The following is a 19,496-nucleotide window of genomic DNA, read 5'->3' on the forward strand; positions in this document are numbered from 1 at the left end:
ACCTGGAGGAAGTTAGGAGACTGGCTCCTCAGCCCTGCAGGCCCTTTCAGTGGCTCCTGCCGCTCTAGCTCCTGCCGCTGGCTTCAGGAAGGAGGACAGACACTGGGCAGAACAGCCAGGCCTGGAGCCTCAGCTAAACCTCCTGGTGAGAGGCAGCGCCTGGGCTGGAGGGGCCCTCTCCTGCTGGGTTTTGTCTAGGGCAGGGGGCACGGGGAGGGTGAGTGGGGGCCGTCTCCTTTTAATTCATTTGGCCTTGTTTCTTTACACATCTGGTTTCCACATGGGAATACAAGTACAAGACCTGCTATGAAGCCCTCTATACCAGCACTGTCAGGCACTATCTCAATTAATTCTTACTATGACCCATGACATAGGAATCATACCCATGTTACAGATGAGAAAACAGACTCAGAGAAGGTAAAAACTTGCCTGAGGTCCCATGACTGGTGGGGGCCAAGGCACAACCCGGCTTTCTCCCCATCCAAGCCTGCCTAACTCCTACTGCTGCAGACAGGAGCCGTGGGCTTGAGGCGTGACCCTGGCCGGCGCTTTCCTCATTCTGGGAGGTTGCCAGATCGGGGTAACCTGGGCTAACAATACGCCCACGCCAGCCTGCAGCACCAGCCGGTGCAGTGCAGTCCGCTCCACTCCCCAGAACCCCACATCCCTGGGTTCGCAAAGGAGAGAGAGGGAGACCATGGGGACCAGGCCTTTATTTCGAGGCAGCTGGAGACGCGCTGAACTCAGGGCCCCCTAGTTGTCCCGCTCCAGGCTCCGCCTGAGCACCTTCGGGGCCCTCGTCGGACTTGTCACCGAACACTGTGCGGTGCATGGCAGCGACATAGCTGCAGCCGCTGGGGTCAGCGAGGCGCAGCCGCACCAGGGGCAGGATGCGCTCGGAGGCGAAGTAGCGCAGGGCTGGCTGTGGGGCGCGCAGTGCGGTGAGGAAGACCTGCGGAGGCGCGGAGGAGAGGAAGCTGGCTGGGGCTGGGAGCGAGAGTGAGTGCCGCCCGCTCCCGCTCCCGGAGCCCTGCCTGGCACCCACCTCTGTCACCTCCTCTGGGTCCTGGGCCGCTTCGCGGAAGACCTGCTCGAAGTGGCGCTGGTATTGGGAGAAAAGGTCTCGGGTTTGGGCATCTGCACTGTCCAGCACCGCGTCGAGGCCGTCCTGGACTTTGCCCTGGAAGGCGGTGCGCACCGGGCCGCACTCGATGAGGCTCACACTGGCGACCAAGAGCAGTGAGTCGGCTGGGAGCCAGTGAGAACAGAGCCCAACCCGGCCCCCAGCCCCACGCCCCGCCCACCGCCAGGAGGGCCGGTAGGCAGGGGTCTGCGCACTGGCAGGTGACAGGCACACAAAGCTAACCAGAGCGCTTGAAAGTGGCTCACTGCCCGAAAAGCGCTCCCACTTCCATTTGAGGGTCTGAGAGACTCTGGCGTCAGAATTCCAACTTGGCTGGGTCGCATCAGAACTTGAACTTGGCTGGGTCACATACTGTGACCTTGGGGCAGTCAGCTAATCTCTCTGGGCCTAAGCTTCCCAATAATAACAGACACCTCACCAGGTGGTCACACGCATGGGCCCAGTACAGTGCCTGGCACACAACAGACATGGGCCGCAGTAGGGAAGGGCAGGGAGAACGCCTGGGCGCAGCTCCACCTAGACGGGTATGGGAGTTCCCAAAGTCAGGTTCAGAGGGTGGGCGGTGACTCACTGGATCCCGAAAGGGGGCAGCAGCACCGCCAGACTCTCGCATAAACCTTCGATCGCGAACTTGCTGGCACAGTAAACAGCGTTGAAGGGCAGCCCTTTGAGGGGAGATGAGACTCAGATGAGAGCGCGTCCAGAGAAAGCCCGCTGGGGCGCCTGGTGCCCGGCCCAGCCCCCTCCACTCACATCACTCACCCATCAGGCCTCCCATGCTCCCAGTCACCAATATGCGTCCTGAGCGGCGGCGCTTCATGTCCGGCAGGAAGGCCTGAAGCATCTGCACCATCCCGACCACGTTCACGTCCAGCACAGAGCCCACGGCCTCCGCCGAGTGCACCTCGATTGGCCCGTGCAGGCCCCGGCCCGCGTTGCACACTGTGGGGAGAGGTTCGACCCCTGTGCCTCCTGCACTGCCCTCCGACCCGGCCGGTCCCGTGTTCCCTGAGCCTCAGGACACCTTGGTTTGGACACAGGAAAGGGAGGGCTCCTGCATGTGTTTTGGGGAGGCTCACCCAGCACGTCCACGCGGCCCTCAGTCACACGTGCCCTGGCAGCAGCCACAGAATCTGCGTCCTGCACGTCCAGCTGCAATGTCTTCAGGGAGCCGGGCGGGCACCCTTGGGACCCGGCTGCCTCCCACAGTGGGCCCTGCGTGCTCAGGTCCCGTAAAGTGGCATACACTGGAGGTTGGGGACAAGATGAGGACCTGAATGTCCTGCTTAACTTCCCGAGGTGCCCGGGGACCAGGGCTGCTCCCATCCAAATCCCCTCAGATACCTTTGAAGCTCCGGGAAGGGTCTGCCGCCAGACGCAGGGCCAGGTGCAGGCCGATGCCCGAGGAGCAGCCGGTGATGAGCACCACTGTGCGGTCCATGGGGAGAGCGTGTGGGAGAGGCTCTGGCCCCAGGACTAGATATCACCTACTTCGCCCCGCCCCTGCCCCCAGAGAGCCTCACCCCTTGTTGTGTCTTCAGCACCACCTCAAGGCTGAACCCTCCAGAGGTCCCTGGCCTGCTCTCCCCACTCTGCTCCAGGTCAAGGCAGAGACGAGGCCCCTGCTTGGGAGGACCTGCTTTAGTTGCTGGTCAGAGGTCGGGCAGAGCTTTGTAAGCAGGGGGTGTGGGCTCCCCGTGGGCACCGAGTGCCCCGCGCGGGTCTTTCCCTGGGCACGCCTCTGTCCCACGGGGACAATTATAGTTTCCAAAGTTTGCTGCTGAGGGTATGAAAGCAAATGCTTTGGGAAGGCATTCTTAGTTCAAAGGTCAGGGGTATTAAAAACGGGGAGACAAAAGCAAGGGGGCAGGGAGAACTGGCCTCGCACCGGTGTCCATGCTATAACTCCGAGTCCTCCCAGGCACAGGAGCAGTGACATTCAGACAGACAGGCCCAGGTGATTCACCAGTTTATTAAGTTGTATGAAAACAGTACTTTGGTCCCAAATTTGGGGTGGCAGGGGAGGGCAGCTCACTTCCCTCCAAATCTCCTAACCTCGATCCGACCGGCAGCTCTTGAGTCCCTTTGCCCAGGCTTGGGGACCTCCAGTGATGCTTGCCCAGCTCCAGACCCCAGGACCCTGCCCGGGCTTGGAGTTTGGGGAGAACATGGCCCAGGGGTGGGTAATCTGTCACAAGGAGCCAGCCACCCAGCGGGGGTAATACTTGAGGAAGAGCTTCTTGGCCAGGTCCACAGTGTCGCCTTGGGGCTGGCTGGGATACCTCCGTGTGCTGAGGGCAAAGGTCTGCTCCAGCTGGAGGGCATGCTTCTCAAACTGGTGCTGCTGGAAGGGGATGCCTTGGACCAGGCTGTCAACCAGCGTCTCCAGGAAGAGTCGCCAGCGGGGGGTGTAGTAGTCGGCCACCAGTCCTGCCAGCTGCTTGTTGGCGTAGTCTAGAATGTTGCCCTCTGGCCCCCAAAGGGTTAGCTGGTAGCGGCTGTTCTGTTCATAGAAATGGGCCTCGGCATCACTGACCGCGGCTGCCCGGGCCTGCTCCAGCCAGCTGCCCAGCAGGAAGTGACTATCGCTAGCCAGTATGTTGTCCAGGGAGGGCAGAAGCTCGTAGGCCAGAATGCCTGCCGCCCTCAGCAGGGGGACCAGCTCCTTGTTCAGGTAGGCGGTCCTCACCTCCTCATAGTACAAGCTGACCAGCTCCTGGACCGCCTGGCGAGAGAGGTCCACCAGGTCGTAGCGGAAGGACGGGCTGGTGGCCAGAGTGGGGGTGGCTGTCAGCAGCAGCCGCCAGGCCTCAAACACATCCGATCGGTTGTACCAGACAGTGGTTACCATCTGTAGGGACGGCCGCCTGACCAGCGGGCTGCGATTGTGGCCACTGCAGGCCTCGCCGGAGCAGTTGTAGACACTCCTGAGAAGCAGCCTCCATGCTGCCTCTGTGCCTTCATGGGAGACCCCATACCGCCGGGCCGCAAAGCTGGTCACCCAGGCCCCCAAATCTGCCACTGGGCCCTTCCGCCAGCCCAGCTCAGCCATGAGGGCATAGACTACTTCGTTCTGGCCAATGCCTTCAGGGGCCATGCCCGTGCCTACCATGGTGGAGTTGGGGAAGAGGCGGGCGGCTGCGGGGCCTCGGTTCACGGCCTCCAGGGCCCCAAACAGGCCGTGGTTGCCCCCAAAGTTGTGCAGCATGCACCAGATGAAGGGCTGGCCCTGGAAGGAGGCTGTGCGGACGTACACGGGCTGGCTCTCAGCAAACAGGTCCAGAACTAGGAGGCGGCCCCGGGGCACGGCCCTGAGCACAGCCTCCACCTGGGGTGGGCCCCAGAACTGGGGCTGGTGCTGGAAGAGCCAGCCTTGGAGGAGCCACACGGCGTCAGGGTCCACTGTGGTGGGGGTGGGGGACAGAGAAGAGAGGTGATGAGAAGGGAGGGGATCAGAGGAACATTCACCCCCACTCTACAGAGAGGAAACAGAGGTCCAGAGAAGTCAGCTGACTATCACAGGACACTTCCTTCCCTGGGCCCCCCAGCCAGCAGGGCCACTTCATTACACACAACCCTTCCATCTCCTCCTCCCCCATCGGAATTACCCAGAGGCTGGTTCACACACACATTCATGGGCTCCAGCCTTGCTCATTCTGACTCAGGTGGGGGAGGGAAGGGAAGGAGGCTGGATCTGCACACCTGACAGGCTCTGGGCTGACTCAGACTTGAAGCAGCGCTGCTCAAGGTACCCTGAGCCAATCCGTTCCCTTCCTGCTGACACGGAGGCCTCCCCACCACCATTCTTGACCTGGCTCCTCTTTACCCTCCCCTGTAAGTGACAGGAAGGAGTACTAGGTTCACATCTGTGCACCAGGAAGGGCACCTATCAGCTTTGGGCACATTCCCTAACCTCTGGCCTGTGTTACATACCTCAGCATGGAGGCAGAAACCAAATAAAATACGGGGTGGGCAAAAGTAGGTTTACAGTTATAACAAATAACACAATAAATAAATAATACAAGAACAAACTGTGTTTCATGTACTCACATCTGTAGACTTATTTTTGTCCAGCCCTGTCATTTTGTTTATTTATTTATTTTTAATATATTTTATTGATTTTTTACAGAGAGGGAGAGGGATAGAGAGCTAGAAACATCGATGAGAGGGAAACATCGATCAGCTGCCTCCTGCATACCTCCCACTGGGGATGTGCCCGCAACCAAGGTACATGCCCTTGACCGGAACCGAACCTGGGACCCTTCAGTCTGCAGGCCGACGCTCTATCCACTGAGCCAAACCGGTTAGGGCCAGCCCTGTCATTTTAATACCCAACACTTAATGGCACGTTACTCTGGGCCAGGCATCATCCTACTTAGAGGGAGCCCCATTTTATAGATGAAGCAACTGAGGCCCTGGGAGGGAGGTAACTCATTGCAAGTCACACGGGCAGGAAGTGGCAGTAGCAGAGTCTGAGCAGGCTGTCTGCTTCCAGAGCTCACCTCTCACCGGTGTGATTACATGAGATGATGTGTGTACAGGTGCTCGGTAAACTGAAGAGTGCTATGTGTCCATCACGTGTTATCATGCCCAGTCCCTCCTCCCCACCTCCCCTGGCACCAAACCTGCGACCATGGCCTGGTAGACGGCGGCAGTGGCTGCGGCGAGGTAGGAGGGCTCTGAGGATGGGGGCTGCATCTCATTGAACGTGTCGGCCCCGTAGATGTGATCTGTGCCAAACTCTTTGGTCAGCTCCCGCAGGAAGAGGCTCCCCACGACAGGGAACAGGGGGTCTTCAGGAGCCAGAAGGAAGGAGCAGGAGTAGGAGCAGTTAAAGTGTCCCCAACTGCCCATCTGGGTGACATTGACCTGCGGGAACACCCTAGTTGGGGGTGGGAACAGTCCAGACATTTAGTGGAGGCTGACACAGTCATCGCCGGTTTCATTAACTTATCTGCGACTCCTGGACCTCATCCTGGTCTCTCATGCCTCCGTGCCTTTGCACATACTGTGCCCCGTGTCTGGAGTCCTTTCCTCCTCTCTCCCTGCTCATCCAGCTGCTTACTCCTTGACACCTTTTAAGTTTCACCTAGTTTGGAAAACTTGCTATCTCCCCTCCCACTGATTGAAACAAACAACACTCATTTTTCAAGGTCTGGCCCAGTACTGCCTCTCGCTGAGTCCTGGCAGCTCCTCTTACCCAGGCAGAAGTGACCTTGACGGAGAAGTGGGCCCTATCACTGTATTATAAGCCCCTGCCAACCTATCTCCCACCAGGGACAGGAACTAGGAACTCGGTGCCCTGTTATCGCTGCCTCCCAGGGCCCAGCACAGAGCCTGGTCTGGCGGCCCCAGACCCCCGACAAGCGTTCACTGCATGTATGCACGAGGCTCCTGCCACCTGGCTGGAGAGACGAAGGGGTGGCCAGCGGGGCCAGCAGCGTGCGCAAAGTACTGAGAGAGTGGTGGAAACCAGGGCTCACGGGCCTGAAGGAGGTGGTGACCGGTGCTGGGAGCCCCAGCAAGGCCTCCTGAAGGAGGGGAGGTCTCAGCTGGCCTTGAAGGATTTTCCCAGCCACAGGAGAGGATGGGTGGGTACCACAGAGGAGCAGGGAGGACAGAGACCAGTGCACCCCTACTACCACTCACAAAAGCTGCCTTTTGCTAAGTCTCGGTGCCAAGCCATGTATATTTTACACGGGAGGCAACTGAGGCACACAGCCGTCACATAACCTGCCTGAAGTCACATGGCTAGTGGAGAGCAGAGCCAGGAATCAAGCCAGCTCTACAGGAATCAAGCCTACAGCTCTTTAAATCATGTCTTGCAGGGGAAAATCAATCCCATCTCTGAGCTGAATGGGAGGTGAGGGCAGGGGAGCCTCACCTGGTTATAGCCTTGGGGACATGCCCTGCGAATGCAGGCAGCACGGGAATCATGCCGAAGGAGCGCATCCGGTCCAGGATCCGATGCTGGGAAGAATGGGAGGGGGAGCTGGTGAGCATGGCCCGAGATGGGAGGCCCTCGCTCCCCCAGGGCACACAGAGTCCCCAGGATCTAATTAGGAGCCTGAGACTGGCCAAATACCACCCTCCCTAGCCTGTGACTGTGCAGGACCAATTCTATCCCTCCCCTTCCCCTTTATTTTACCTGCAGGTAAAGTTGCTTGAGGTGCCAGGAGTGGGGCAGGGGGCCACCCCAGGTGTGCAGGTTGCCCATGCGTTCCCAGGCCAGGAAGGCAGGACCAGTGAAGTACTCATCGATCTCTGACTGGGTCAGGCCCAAGGCCAGGTACACCTGAGGAGGAAGGCAATCCCCACACACATAAATACATTAATCTCCTTTCACTGACTCACTCACATTCACTCATCTCTTCTCTGTGCTGTGCCCTACGGTTACTAAGACAAAATGCAGCCTCTGCCTGCAAGGAGCCACAGTCCAGTAGAAACAGATGTGTGAACAGGTGAGTTTACCAATGTCACCCTTGTCGCACAGGTGAGGTAAGGCACCAGGGGGCTCTCCCCAAACAAGGAAGAGGCCTGAGAAGGCTTCATGGAGCACGGCTGGCTGGAGTTCAGCTCTGCAGGAAGCTCAAGCAGCCCCGGTGCAGCCAGCCCTCAGGGCCCAGGGACGGAAGCTCCCAGGCCCCGCAAAGGCTGGAGGCAATGCTGCACTCCTGTGTGTTAGTGGGAGGGCTTGCCCAGATCTGCATTTCAGAAAGGGCTCTCTGGCTAGCAGAGCCTGGAAAGCCAGGAGTCCTGTTCAGAGGCTCTTGTGGGGGTGCAGGGAGAGGGCGTGAGAGCCTGAATTAGGGCCATGACGGAGGATGGAGAGAATAGGGAGATCAAAGGCTGCTAATGACATAGAATCTGTAGACGCAGCGGACTGACTGGACTTCTTGAGTGTACGGTGGGGTGCTGGGGTCCAGCTCTCCGTAAGCACTCCTAGCGTTTGTCTCAGCCGCGGAAGCCCGTTTCCAGAGGGCTGGGGCCATTGTGCCCACTACAAACACTTCTGGAGCCCTTGTTCTCTGTGTGCCAGACACTGTGTGATGCAGGGCGGGGAACAGGGACACCTGGAGTGGCCCGTGCGGTGGGCACGTACCCGCTGCCAGATGGCCTCCTGGCCGCTCCAGGCCAGCGCCAAGTTGATGCCATTCAGTGCCATCCAGTCAATCTCCTGTTCCCAGCGGGCCCAGTCCCACCACACGAAGGAGTAGCTGTGGGTGCACACGTTCTGGTAATAGCGGTACCTGTGGGCAGGGGCATGAGCTGGGGTGTGTCCTTCAGCGCAAAAAGGATGTTCCTCACCCTGACGCCCATCGTCCTGGAAGAACTCAGAGGGCCGCCTGATTCCAGATCTAGCCCAGAGGGAGGGGTTCCAAATGTGGTCTCTCTACTGCTTCACTTGGGGATCCACCCCAGGCAGAGCTAAGAGGTTAAGAATGCAAGGTGAGCCCAGCTGGTGGGGCTCCATGGCTGAGCATCCATATTTCGGTTTGGCTCAGTGGATAGAGCATCAGCCTGCGGACTGAAGGGTCCCAGGTTCGATTCCAGTCAAGGGCATGTACCTTGGTTGCAGGCATATCCCCAGTAGGGGGTGTGCAGGAGGCAGCTGATCGATGTTTCTAACTCTCTCTCTCCCTTCCTCTCTGTAAAAAAATCAATAAAATATATTTAAAAAAAAACAAACATCCATATTTGAACCAGGAGGTCAGAGTTTGATTCCCGGTCAGGGCACATGCCCGGGCTGACCAATGATTCTTTCTCATCATTGATGTTTCTATCTCTATCCCTCTCCCTTCCTCTCTGAAATCTGTAAAAATATGTTTAAAACATTTTAAAAAAAGAATGCAAGCTGATTCTTTTCAAGAATGTACCTTTTACGTCTAGGGTCATACTGCCTGGGACGCTTCCGATCTCGAAAGAATGTACTTTTTATTATAAGAACTCATTTTTCTTCTTCTTGGGAACATTCTGACTATTGCCTAGTGTTTTCGGGTCTAAGACCCTTGAATAAATCCTTATCATGTCTTTCCAGCCAAAGCCTCTAGATTTTTTTGTTAGTTGGACAAGGCAGAGCGGGGATCTGAAGCCAGAGTTGCGCGACCCAAGGGCTAGCGCTTCCTACCAGCGCTTCAGCCAGGTGAGCGCGGGCTGCAGGCAGGAGGCAGCTGCAGGGGGGCCGAGAGCGGTCCCGCCGGTACCTGTTGGGCGTGGCCTCGGTCAGCTCGTCGGGCACGGCGGGAAGCGGCTGCGGCAGGTGCAGCTGAGAGCCCGACCAGGCCACGTGGCAGCCGCAGAAGTCGCGCAGGTAGCGGTGCAGGCCGGCGGCGGCGGCCACGCCCGTGGAGCCGAGCACCCGCACTTGCGCTCGGGCGCCGCCGCCGCTCAGGCGGTAGGTGTCCAGGCCGGACTCGGCCGCCAGGGCGCGCTCCACCGACACCGAGAAGGCGGCCGCTGGCCCGGGTCCCAGCAGTCGGGCCAGCAGCGCCCGCACGGCCTCCGCCTCTCGGGCCTCGTCCCCGGCCGAGGCCCCCGCCAGGGCCAGAAGCAGGAACCCCAGCGCCGCGGCCGCTGCCACCGCCTGCATGGTCCACAGTCTCAACCCGGCCGCGGCCCCGCGGGAAACCTATTCTGGACGCGGGCCCAGGGGGCGGGGCGCCCCGGGCCCAATCAGCGGCGAGTCTTGGGTCACGTGGACCCGAAGGCAAAACACCGCGGGCAGCCGGGAGACTGGCTTCCGGGTCCCAGACAGCCGCCCGAGGGTGTCTTCTGACCGCACGTGGTGCCGGAGCGCGTGACCCGGTAACCTCAGAAGCCTAGAGCCGGGTGGGGCCCGCTATCCTTCACAGGTGTCTTCAGGTCCGACGCGCTTTCACACGCGAATCACTTTCCTTCCATTCATCCAAACACCCAAGAAATATTTGGAGGTTATGTAGTACCAGGCACTGCCACCCCTCTCTGGAGGAGACCTGGAAACCATATACAGTACTTATGGGAAGGTTTACATTATAGTTGTGATGGTGTGAGGAAATATAAGGGCACCCAGCCTAAGGCTTCCAAAAGGAAGTAATATTTAATCTGAGTTAATTGGGATTGACTAGAAGAGACAGGGGAAGCACCCAAGGCAGAGAAAATGTTTATATGAAGATCCCTGGAGGATAATGAAAGAGCTGGGCAGATTTGAGGAACTAAAAGAGCATGCACAAAGCTGGAGGGGCAATGGGCCATGGAGCGTGGCCTGGCGGTGGGGCAGGGCCTGGTGGACATGTTGAGGTCTCCTCTGGGATCCTTAAGGGGCGGCAACGGCGACAGCAGCAGCAGACAGGAGTTATTTTCATTTTACATATTGGGGAACTGAGGGCCAGAGAAAGGAAATGACTCAGACAAGATCAATACTGGTAGGAGAGTAGGTCTGGGCCTAGAACCGGACTCCTAAGACCAACCTTCTTGCCACTATTGTCCAAGTGCCTCTACTGTTCAGGCTGCCTCTCTGGTAGGGAGGGGGTGAGTGGGTGCTTTGTGGTGGGCCCTTTAGAAAAACGTTTCTAACAGGATTTTGAAGCCTTTTGGAGACAGGTGTAGATTTTTCCAGATTGTCAGGCCTGAGGGAAGCCGTTTAGGGACAGGAAAGGGATCAGAGGAGGATTGCCAATCCAGAGAATCTGGAGTCTGGACTGAAAAAGAACAAGGGAGTCCAGTGAGCTTGCCGGCTCCCCTGCTCCCTGCCCCTTGCCCCCAGACACAGCAGCAGGCCCTGCCTTGCTCCTGGCTCTGAGCAGCTCTTTCAGGAGGTGCAGCCCCTGCTCTCACTCAGTTTCTGGTATCAAAAGGTTCTTAGCCTTTCTCAGGGAGCATTCCAAGACCAGCCCAGAGAGATGCACTCTCAGAGGGCTACAGCCTGCAACACCTCCTCCCAGGCCCTTCTCTGCTCCTCTCCAGCATCCCTCACTCCCACCCCATTTTCCCTCTGAACACCCCTTTCTTCAAGTGAGCCTTGTCAGATTCTCCTCCTGCCTGGACCTGTTTTACTGGCATTTCTGGATCTCAGGGAACACGTGGGTGGGGGAGTTGGGGCTCTCTGTGGGGTCTGGATTCACCCAGAGTGGTGGGGGGCAGTAGGTTGGGGATACCATCCAGGGGGTTGGTAGTACATTTAAAGCCCGAGTTCATAGATGCTGGGCAGGAGCTTCAGGGATGACTCCAAGTATGTCACACTCTTTTCTCATCTTCCCATCAGGCTGGGAGCTCTTTGACAACAGGAGGGGGCTGACTGAAGAAATTAAAGCATGAACTATTAAGCATTTACTGAAAAATGAGGAAAATGTGTTGTTAATGATTTGGAATGTTCTGCAAATGGTCAAACCAGTGGGTATAGTACACTCGCATTTGTGTGGGTATTTTTTATTTGTTGTTGTTAATCCTCACCTCAGGATCTATTTTCCAATAATTTTTTTTTTTTTTAGAGACAGTGGAAGGGTGGGGGATAGACAGAGAGAGAAACATCAATATGGATATGACAGAGACAGATTGGTTGCTTCCCGCACGTCCCCAACTGGGGCCAAGGTACAAGCCTGAAACCGAGGTATATGCCCTTAACCGGAATCGAACCTGCAACCCTTCAGTTTGTGGGCTGATGCTCTAACCACTGAGCAAAACGGGCTAGGGCTGTGTGCATCTTTTGTAAAGGCTATGAAAACAGTGGTTGCCTCCCATGGAGTACTAGGATGCTGGGAGTGGGAGGACTTTACTTTTTCAATTAATGTGTGTGAAACAAGTAGGCCTGGCTCTCCTCTCTCCATCTCATCATGTTCTCTTCTGTTCCTGGCCCCTCTGCCTATGTACCCCAGAATACTGCCCAGCCAATCCAGTTGCCTGCCTGTCAGAGCCCAGCTGGGATCGCATGGCACTCACCTTGCCAGTGAGGAGGAATGAGTCCTTCCCTGTCTGGCCACCAGGGAGCAGCCAATGCCTAGGACATGTGTTGGGTAGGCCAGGGAGCTGGGAAGGCAGCCAGGTCTCTTGGATCTGAGGAGAGCTCCAATGCCCCTTCTATCCATGGCTCCTGGGACAGAAAGAGGCACAGTCCACCCAGGTCCCCAATGAATAGGACAGAGAGTGGGTCCTGAAGGTGGTGATGGGATTGTCCCATCTTTATAGCACTGAGCAGGCCCAAAGCCACCCTTTTCATGCTGGTTCTAGGACCGTAAGATAAGGAGCATCACTGGCAGAGCACAGACTCACTCAGCAGATGTCTGGGGTCCTGGGATTTCACGAGAAGGGGATCTCCTATTTTAATCCTGCCCCCAAATGCATCCAGCAGCCAGTCCTAGGCATTACTCATGTACTTTCTGTCTCTATAGATTTGCCTACTTCACAGAAATGGAATCATGTCATGTGGTCTTGTGTCCTGTTTCTTAGCATCATGTTTTTGTCCATTCATAGTGTTGCAAGTAGCAGTACTTTATTCCTTTTTATTGTAGATGAATACCTATTATATGGATAGACTGCCTTTTGTTATCCAACTGATGGGCATTTGGGTTGTTTCCATTGGGGGGCTATTATGAATAATGCTACTATGAACACTGTACAAGCCTACGTGCGCATCTTTTCATTTTTCTTCAGCGGATACCTAGAAGTCAACTTGCTGGGTCTTATATTACTTCTGTTTAATGTTTTGAAGAACTGCCAGACTACTTTCCAAAGCAGCTGCACCATTTTACATTCCTACCAGCAGTGACTAGGGGTTCCAATTACTCCACATCCTTGCTGGCACTTGTAATTAACTTTTTTATAAACCTTTTTAGTGGGTGTGAGGTGGTATCTCCTCATGGTTTTGATTTGCATTTCTCTAATGACTAATTATGTTGAGCATTTTTTTTCATGGGCTTACTGGCCATTCAGTCTGGGGACATAGAGGGCTGACTGCATATTTATTGAAAAATAAAATCCAAGTATAAGTGGACCCATTATTTAAGGGTCAACTGTATGATTTGCAGATATTGTCTCCTGGTGTGAATGTCTTTATTTTTCCCTTTGAACCAAAACATTCTTTAATTTTCCTAAAGCCCAACTTATCTTCATCACTTGTTATTTTTGCTGTCATATCTAAAAATCATTGCCTAGTCCAAGGTCAGCATGAAGACTCATGATTTCCTCTTAAGAGTTTTAGTTTTAACTCTTACATTTAGGTCCGTGATTCATTCTGAGTTAACTTTTGTACATAGTTTGGGGTCCTGGTCTAAATTTGGTTTTTACATGTGGATACCCAGTTGTACTAATACCATCTGTTGAAAAGACTGTTCTTTTCCCCATTGGATTTTCTTGGCCCCTTTGTCGAAAATCAATTGCCGCCCTACCTGGTTTGGCTCAGAGATAGAGGGTCGGCCTGCAGACTCAAGAGTCCCGGGTTTGATTCTGGTCAAGGGAACCCACAACCTTAGTGTATCAGGACGATGCTCTAACCAATGGAGCTACCCGGCCAGCGCCCAAATGTCCATTTCGATTAGGCCTCTCTTTTTTTTTTTTAAATATATTTTATTGATATTTCACAGAGAGGAAGGGAGAGGGATAGAGAGCTAGAAACATCGATGAGAGTGAAACATCGATCAGCTGCCTCCTGCACACCTCCCACCGAGGATGTGCCCGCAACCAAGGTACATGCCCTAGACCGGAATCGAACCCGGGACCTTTCAGTCCACAGGCCGACGCTCTATCCACTGAGCCAAACCGGTTTCGGCAGGCCTCCCTTTTTGAGTCAGTAACAGAGCAGAGGCTAACAGAGCTCATTTACCTGAATTTCCGCTCTGGACTTTGGGAGGAGACAGGTGGAGGTGCCGCACCCAGGGCCTATTCCAGGGCAGCTGCCTGTTAGGGAGGTGAGGGCTTGAGGCTGGGGGACAGGAACATGAAATGAACAGGGGTTTCCTGCCCCTCCTGGAGCTGCAGTTGTCAGCCTGCTGCTCGAATTCCTGCGCAGCCCCTGCTCTGAAGGCCCCGGGAGGGAGGGCGCTGGGAAAGAATGTGGATGCCTTACATGGCAGTGAAGAGGGAGAAGTGCCCTCCCTGCCCACCCCGCCTGCCTGCACAGTCGGCAGGCTCTTCAGCCACCTGCCTACCTCAGCACCTCACATTCTCCAGCTGCCCCAAATCACATGCTGAGCCTCCATTTACACCAAGGCCAAGGGCATCAGGGCTCAAAACAGCCAGGCTGCTGAGCCCCAAGAGCACAATTGGAAAAGAGGGAGAGAGCAGATGCCCAGACTCCCACGAACCTCTGCTGTTTGGGTGTGTGGTGTGTGAAGGGGAGGCGAAGCCTCATCATGGGTAGTGCCTGCAAAGCTGCCTTGGCTCATGCAAAGGGGAAGGCGCCTGTGAAACTTGAGATAAGGCGAGAATTTCACCAACTTACTGCCTGGTCAGGGCCTTAGTAGCTGTGGCCTTTGATCAGAGAAGCAGAAATGCTAGAGGAGGGCGGGGGAGAGTGTGCGAAGCAGGAGCTGTGGGTACAGAGACAGCCAGCCTCCCTCTGTAGACTCAAACACACTTTATTCAGCACAGGAATGTCTGAACAGAAGGGCCTTGGGCAGGGTTCCTTACACAGAGAACTCGCCTTCAAGCCCTGCTGTAAACAGAACCAAGATCATCACATCATGTAAACCATGGGGGCCACAGGGGAGGGGCTCTGCACAAGGTCTGGGTCAGGTCACACTGGGCAGCACATGGGGCGGCTGGGGCGGGTGGCCCACACCCAGGGCAGCCGCACCTGGGAGGGCTGAGTGAGCAGCTCTAAGTAGCTCGCTCAGGAAAGTCAGGGTGGACGAGGACAAGGGCCTGGCCAATCCAGGGGGTTATCTCAGCCACTGAAAGTGACTGGATCAATTTAGCTGAAGCAGCCAGGGCTGCTGCGTCAACACATGCTTAAAAGGCCCTAAGATCACAGCTGGGGTGGGGGTGACAGCGGAGCCGGCCCCTTGCGGGTGCTCGTCATCAGCTCACAGGCAGGGCTGTGCAGCTCTCACAACCACATGCCCGGCAGTCTCCTCCAATCAGCAAATGGTAAATGACAGTGACCTCCCTGCCCAGGAGCTCACGCCCCCTACCTGGGCTCACTGTGGAAGTGGGAAGGGGCACTAGTGGCAGAGCAAGGCTGGCCTGCCAGAGAACCAGCCTTGACGATCACCGTCCTTCACTCAAGATTCATGATTTGGGGGTGGGGAAAGGTCCCGGTCTGCACCAGGAGGAGCATCAATTTAAACCCTCTGCCCAGAGGACGTGTTAGTGCCAGGGCCCTCGAATGGCCTGAGAAGCAGCTAGCCAGGACCTCTGTTTTGGGTCTCTTCCCAGCTGTGCTATCATGCAGGATGCAAATGAGGGGCGGAAGAAGGGGATTCTGGGAGGGAGGAGGAGAGGTCTGAGTAGAGAGTGGAGGTTAGGGAGGTGGTGTTGGGTGCCCTGGGACCCTTGGGGGTGACAAGCCGTGCACAATGGCACAGTGTGGTCCAGCTAGAGTCCTGATAACAAATGCTCTGAAGGCCGGAGGTGGGAAGGCAGAGGACAACAGTACCATCTTCCTGAATCTGCTCCTACTGACCCCAGGGAAGGGTGCCAAGAGCACCCCCCCACAACCAGTAACTAGAGTGGCGGAGCAGAAACTCAGCATCTGGGTGTGGATGGCGAAGGTGCCCTTTCCCTGGGCGTTGGGCTCATGAAAATGCACACAGTCACCAGCAGGTGACAGGGAGGAGCAGGCTGGCTGGAAGGAGATGGAGGGCAGGGCTGGTGCCCATAGTGTGAGTGACAGCCAGAGCCCAGCTTCTCAGGATCACTACACTACAATATGCACAGCTGAGGAGGCAGGAGACCCAAGGGAGGGCCGGATCGCACACGCGGCTGGGGGAGGGTGGCAAGGATGACACAAGTGCCCCCAAATCCAGGGATCACAACCAACACGCGAGAGGAGCACAGCTATCACCATGGAGTGGGTGGGGAGGACAGTGGGCACACGTCCCCATGAGGGCTCACTCATCTAACTTCCCTTCCAGGATGTGCTCGAAGGAGAAGGGTAGGAACTTGAAACCGGTCCCGCTGTAGAATTTATTCTGGAACTCGACCCTGGGGAAAAGGAAGAGGGAAGTCGTCATCCCACAGAAACTTTTTGGGATTTCACAGCTGGCCAGAAGGATGCCCGACCCCATGCTCCCCGAAGCCTTACTCTCCTAGGTGAGCATGGGAAAGCCGCTCTGCCTCCTGCTGCCTCTGCCAGCCCAAGCCCAGAACTCGGCCGCCTCCCAGTGCACACAGCTCTGCCTCTGCAGCCCAGGGCCTGCCCTCAGCAAGCAGTGCGCCAATGCACTGGCGTGTCCTCAGTCCTGCTCTGACCTGCTGAGCAGAGGGCCATGTGCAGAAGGTCAGCCAGCAAGAGTTTCTAACAGCAAAGAAGAGGAGCCCCCCAAACAGCCGTCGCCTGGCAGGGCTCACAGCGGACCTCTGAGGGAAGCCCCTGAGCGCTGTGAATTCAGCCCCAGGAACCCTGCAAGCACCACTGTTTTCTTGCTTATTGTTCCCTTGGGGGCAGGAAGGAGAAGGGAGGTTTGGGAGTGAACATTCAAGGCTTTTGAGTTAGGGGAGGAAATTCTCAGGAAAGGGGGGAAGTCAGGAGGGGAAGTCTTCTTAAAGCCATGGCAAAAATATGCTCCAACTACAAAAACATCTGAGAAAGAATTCTTCTCTTGGGGACTGAAAGGAAAAACAGAGCTTCAACTCCCTTCCCAGGCAGCTCAGCGTCCATCCCTGCCAGTCTCCCTGGGGCCCTATCGGACTCGAGGGGAAGAAGAGCTCGCTCCTGTGAGCACTTGGCCGGGCTTCCCCCGGCAAACTCGCCCTGGATAGCTGCCCAGCAACCAAATCAGCACCAAATATGGGCAGAAAAATGCATGATTCAGAGGCTAGAAAAGCTGAGGAGAGCTGCCCTGAGGAATAGTTTCCACTGGGGCTGAGTGACCCTGGGGGCACCAGAACCCCTGCAAGAACCGGCGGGGGAGGCAGGCGGCAGGCAGTGGTTTACACACAGGGCTTCCTCCTCCCCCAAACCCAGAGGGGAGCAATTAGCAGAAAGGATAGCGTGGGGAGTGGCCTGGGCAGGAAAACCAGGAGGACTGTCTGCAGGTGGCACTGAGAGGCCCTCAGAAGCCCCTGCAGCTTTGGGGTGCTGGCTGGGGACACTGCAGAGTGTTTAGCTCCACACCTGGGGAGAAGAGGTGAACAATTTTCAGTGAGGCCATCTCACCCCCAGCCACACATTCCAGGGCCTGAGCCTAGGTCCCCAAGCATCCCAGACTCTGGCCAAGCCCCCAGATAAAACAGGATCCAGGAGGGGGAGTTTTACACTCAAGTCAGTGATACCAGGACCGGATCTGCCCCACATCCTAGCACTCCTGAGAAGTCCTGCCAGCTGCAGCTACTGGGGGAAGGTGGTGGGGAGGGGGCTAGGTTCCTGCTGGGCGCCCACTGCTGTCAGGTCTGAATTCTTCGTGTTGGGTGGGCTGTGTTTGCGTATGGCAAGAGATTGCTGAACAACTGAAAATAGATGGACTCATCCCATTTTCATTCAAGAATATGTAGCCAGATAGTGGGCCAGTCACCTTCAGGTCCGTGAGGTATCAGAATTCTGACCTCCTGGCTGGCTAATCACACAAACAATTCCAACTCCAAATTGGGTGAAGGGAGAAGTTCTCAGATATCCGTGGGGTCACCACCCTTCTCTTGCCATTCCTCTGTGTGACTTAGGACATCCTGGGCACCTCTGGGTTAGCCTGACGTCACCCTCCTTCTCAGTTGTGCTCACCCAGCACCCTGGCACAGAACCGGAAAGCAGTTTCCCTGTCGGTCTCCCCACCCTCCTCTCCCTGTAAACCAGGGAAACGTGTGCTTCCTGAGAAAGTACAAACATGAAGTTCTCTGTGTGAGGGTGCAAGGGGGCCCCAGGGGCCACCCTGCGAGTTTTTCCTTCCTTAGGGGCTCTGCTGGGGGAGCCTCTAGGCCAGTGGTTCTCAACCTTTCTAATGCCGCGACCCTTTAATACAGTTCCTCATGTTGTGGTGACCCCCAACCATAAAATTATTTTCGTTGCTACTTCATAACTGTAATTTTGCTACTGTTATGAATCGTCATGTAAATATCTATGTTTTCTGATGGTCTTAGGCTCTACAGCAGCGGTTCTCAACCTGTGGGTCGCAACCCACAGGTTGAGAACCGCTAGCAGGGTCACCTAAGACCATCGGAAAACACAGATATTTACATGACGATTCATAACAGTAGCAAAATTACAGTTATGAAGTAGCAACGAAAATAATTTTATGGTTGGGGGTCACCACAACATGAGGAACTGTATTAAAGGGTCGCGGCATTAGAAAGGTTGAGAACCACTGCTCTAGGCCCAGCCATGCTCCAAGCCACTAAAATGCACCTCAGAATCCCACAGTTGTGAGGGAGCCCCAGGCAGGCAGCGGGCTGAGCTTCTCTATCACCCCTTCCAGCTCCAGCACCTGGCAAAGGCCACCTGTGTGTGACCCAGAGGATTAACTGGGAGTCCAGAGAGAGATGGCTCCTGCTGTGTAACAGGAAACCTGTTTCCTGGAGTGAGTGAAGGGGACCGGTTCCGGGGCCTCCCCCCTTTCCTGGCAGGGTGTGACTGAGGGGAGGCAGTTTTAGAAAGATGATTCTAGGCCCAGCTGCTTCTCTGGCCCTTTCTGTCACTCTGAGCAGTTCAGGGCCAGGAGCACATGCGTGTCTGATGGTCCCAGTGTCCGGACAGTGATGTCAGCCTGGGACACATTTCAGGTCTCTTACTTCTGGGGCAGCCAGCCATTCACTCAGCTTTCCCAAGGTGTCCTGCTGTGGCACCACTGCATCCCTTACAACAAACTGGTCCCAGTCCCGTCCCTTTAGCCATCAAGCAGTCAGTGAGTGTGCAAGTGTGCACACCTACACACAGGGGGACACTGCTAGAGAGGAAGGTAGGCCATGGGCAACAGTCTTTCTGCTAAAAGCAGTTAGGTGGCCACAGTTATACCGACAAATCATAGCCCCGCCTTTGCCTTTCCTGTCACATTGAATTAGGATGACAGGAAGGCCCACCCACTTTTCAGGGTTGGGGGAAAAGAGAGGGACAGACGACTCAGGAGACGGAACTGGCAGGCTGGCACATTAACCTGCTCGCTGTTGTTTTCAAATGTCACCCACCTCCTTCTGACCCTACACGGACCTCAGACTAGTGGTTTACATTTGTTACAAGTCATGTGTTTTTCTTCTTGTCCCCACGGAAGAGACCCAGAGCTTGTACAATGGGGCA

The 19,496-nt window shown here is 55.9% G+C and overlaps 3 protein-coding genes across 15 annotated transcripts in view; all 3 read right to left on the reverse strand.

Moving 5' to 3' along the window:
- Positions 1-693: 693 nt before the first annotated feature.
- Positions 694-2,996, reverse strand: HSD17B1 (hydroxysteroid 17-beta dehydrogenase 1). The gene is made up of 6 exons (XM_080679756.1): positions 2,489-2,996; positions 2,224-2,391; positions 1,907-2,086; positions 1,716-1,809; positions 1,046-1,223; positions 694-952 (listed from the first exon to the last, which is right to left on the reverse strand). The coding sequence occupies exons 1-6, from the start codon at positions 2,583-2,585 to the stop codon at positions 713-715; spliced, it is 957 nt and encodes a 318-aa protein (XP_080535882.1). The 5' UTR covers positions 2,586-2,996; the 3' UTR covers positions 694-712.
- A 100-nt stretch (positions 2,997-3,096) lies between these two features.
- On the reverse strand, positions 3,097-9,785 carry NAGLU (N-acetyl-alpha-glucosaminidase). 3 transcript variants are annotated; one of them, XM_080679730.1, is made up of 6 exons: positions 9,349-9,780; positions 8,247-8,394; positions 7,293-7,439; positions 7,029-7,114; positions 5,770-6,026; positions 3,097-4,546 (listed from the first exon to the last, which is right to left on the reverse strand). In XM_080679730.1, exons 1-6 carry the CDS (start codon positions 9,732-9,734, stop codon positions 3,336-3,338), a joined length of 2,235 nt encoding a protein of 744 aa, XP_080535856.1. In that variant the 5' UTR covers positions 9,735-9,780; the 3' UTR covers positions 3,097-3,335. The 3 variants fall into 3 exon arrangements, with proteins under 3 accessions (XP_080535856.1, XP_080535857.1, XP_080535858.1); XM_080679731.1 differs by lacking the exon at positions 8,247-8,394 and having other exon boundaries at positions 3,098-4,546; positions 9,349-9,785; XM_080679732.1 differs by lacking the exons at positions 7,293-7,439; positions 8,247-8,394; positions 9,349-9,780 and having other exon boundaries at positions 3,098-4,546; positions 5,770-6,013; positions 7,029-7,068.
- A 4,890-nt stretch (positions 9,786-14,675) lies between these two features.
- Positions 14,676-19,496, reverse strand: part of ATP6V0A1 (ATPase H+ transporting V0 subunit a1) — a 61,667-nt gene continuing 56,846 nt past the window's right edge. For all 11 annotated transcript variants that reach the window (XR_013961178.1, XR_013961179.1, XR_013961180.1 and 8 more), the window contains one exon: positions 14,676-16,258. Coding sequence is in view for 7 of the 11 variants with exons in the window: in XM_080679703.1 (XP_080535829.1) it covers positions 16,165-16,258 (94 nt within the window). In the remaining 4 variants the exon portion in view is untranslated. The remainder of the gene's footprint in view (positions 16,259-19,496) is intronic.

The sequence above is a fragment of the Plecotus auritus genome (assembly GCF_963455305.1).
Source record: "Plecotus auritus genome assembly, chromosome: 7".
Classification (NCBI taxonomy): domain Eukaryota; kingdom Metazoa; phylum Chordata; class Mammalia; order Chiroptera; family Vespertilionidae; genus Plecotus; species Plecotus auritus.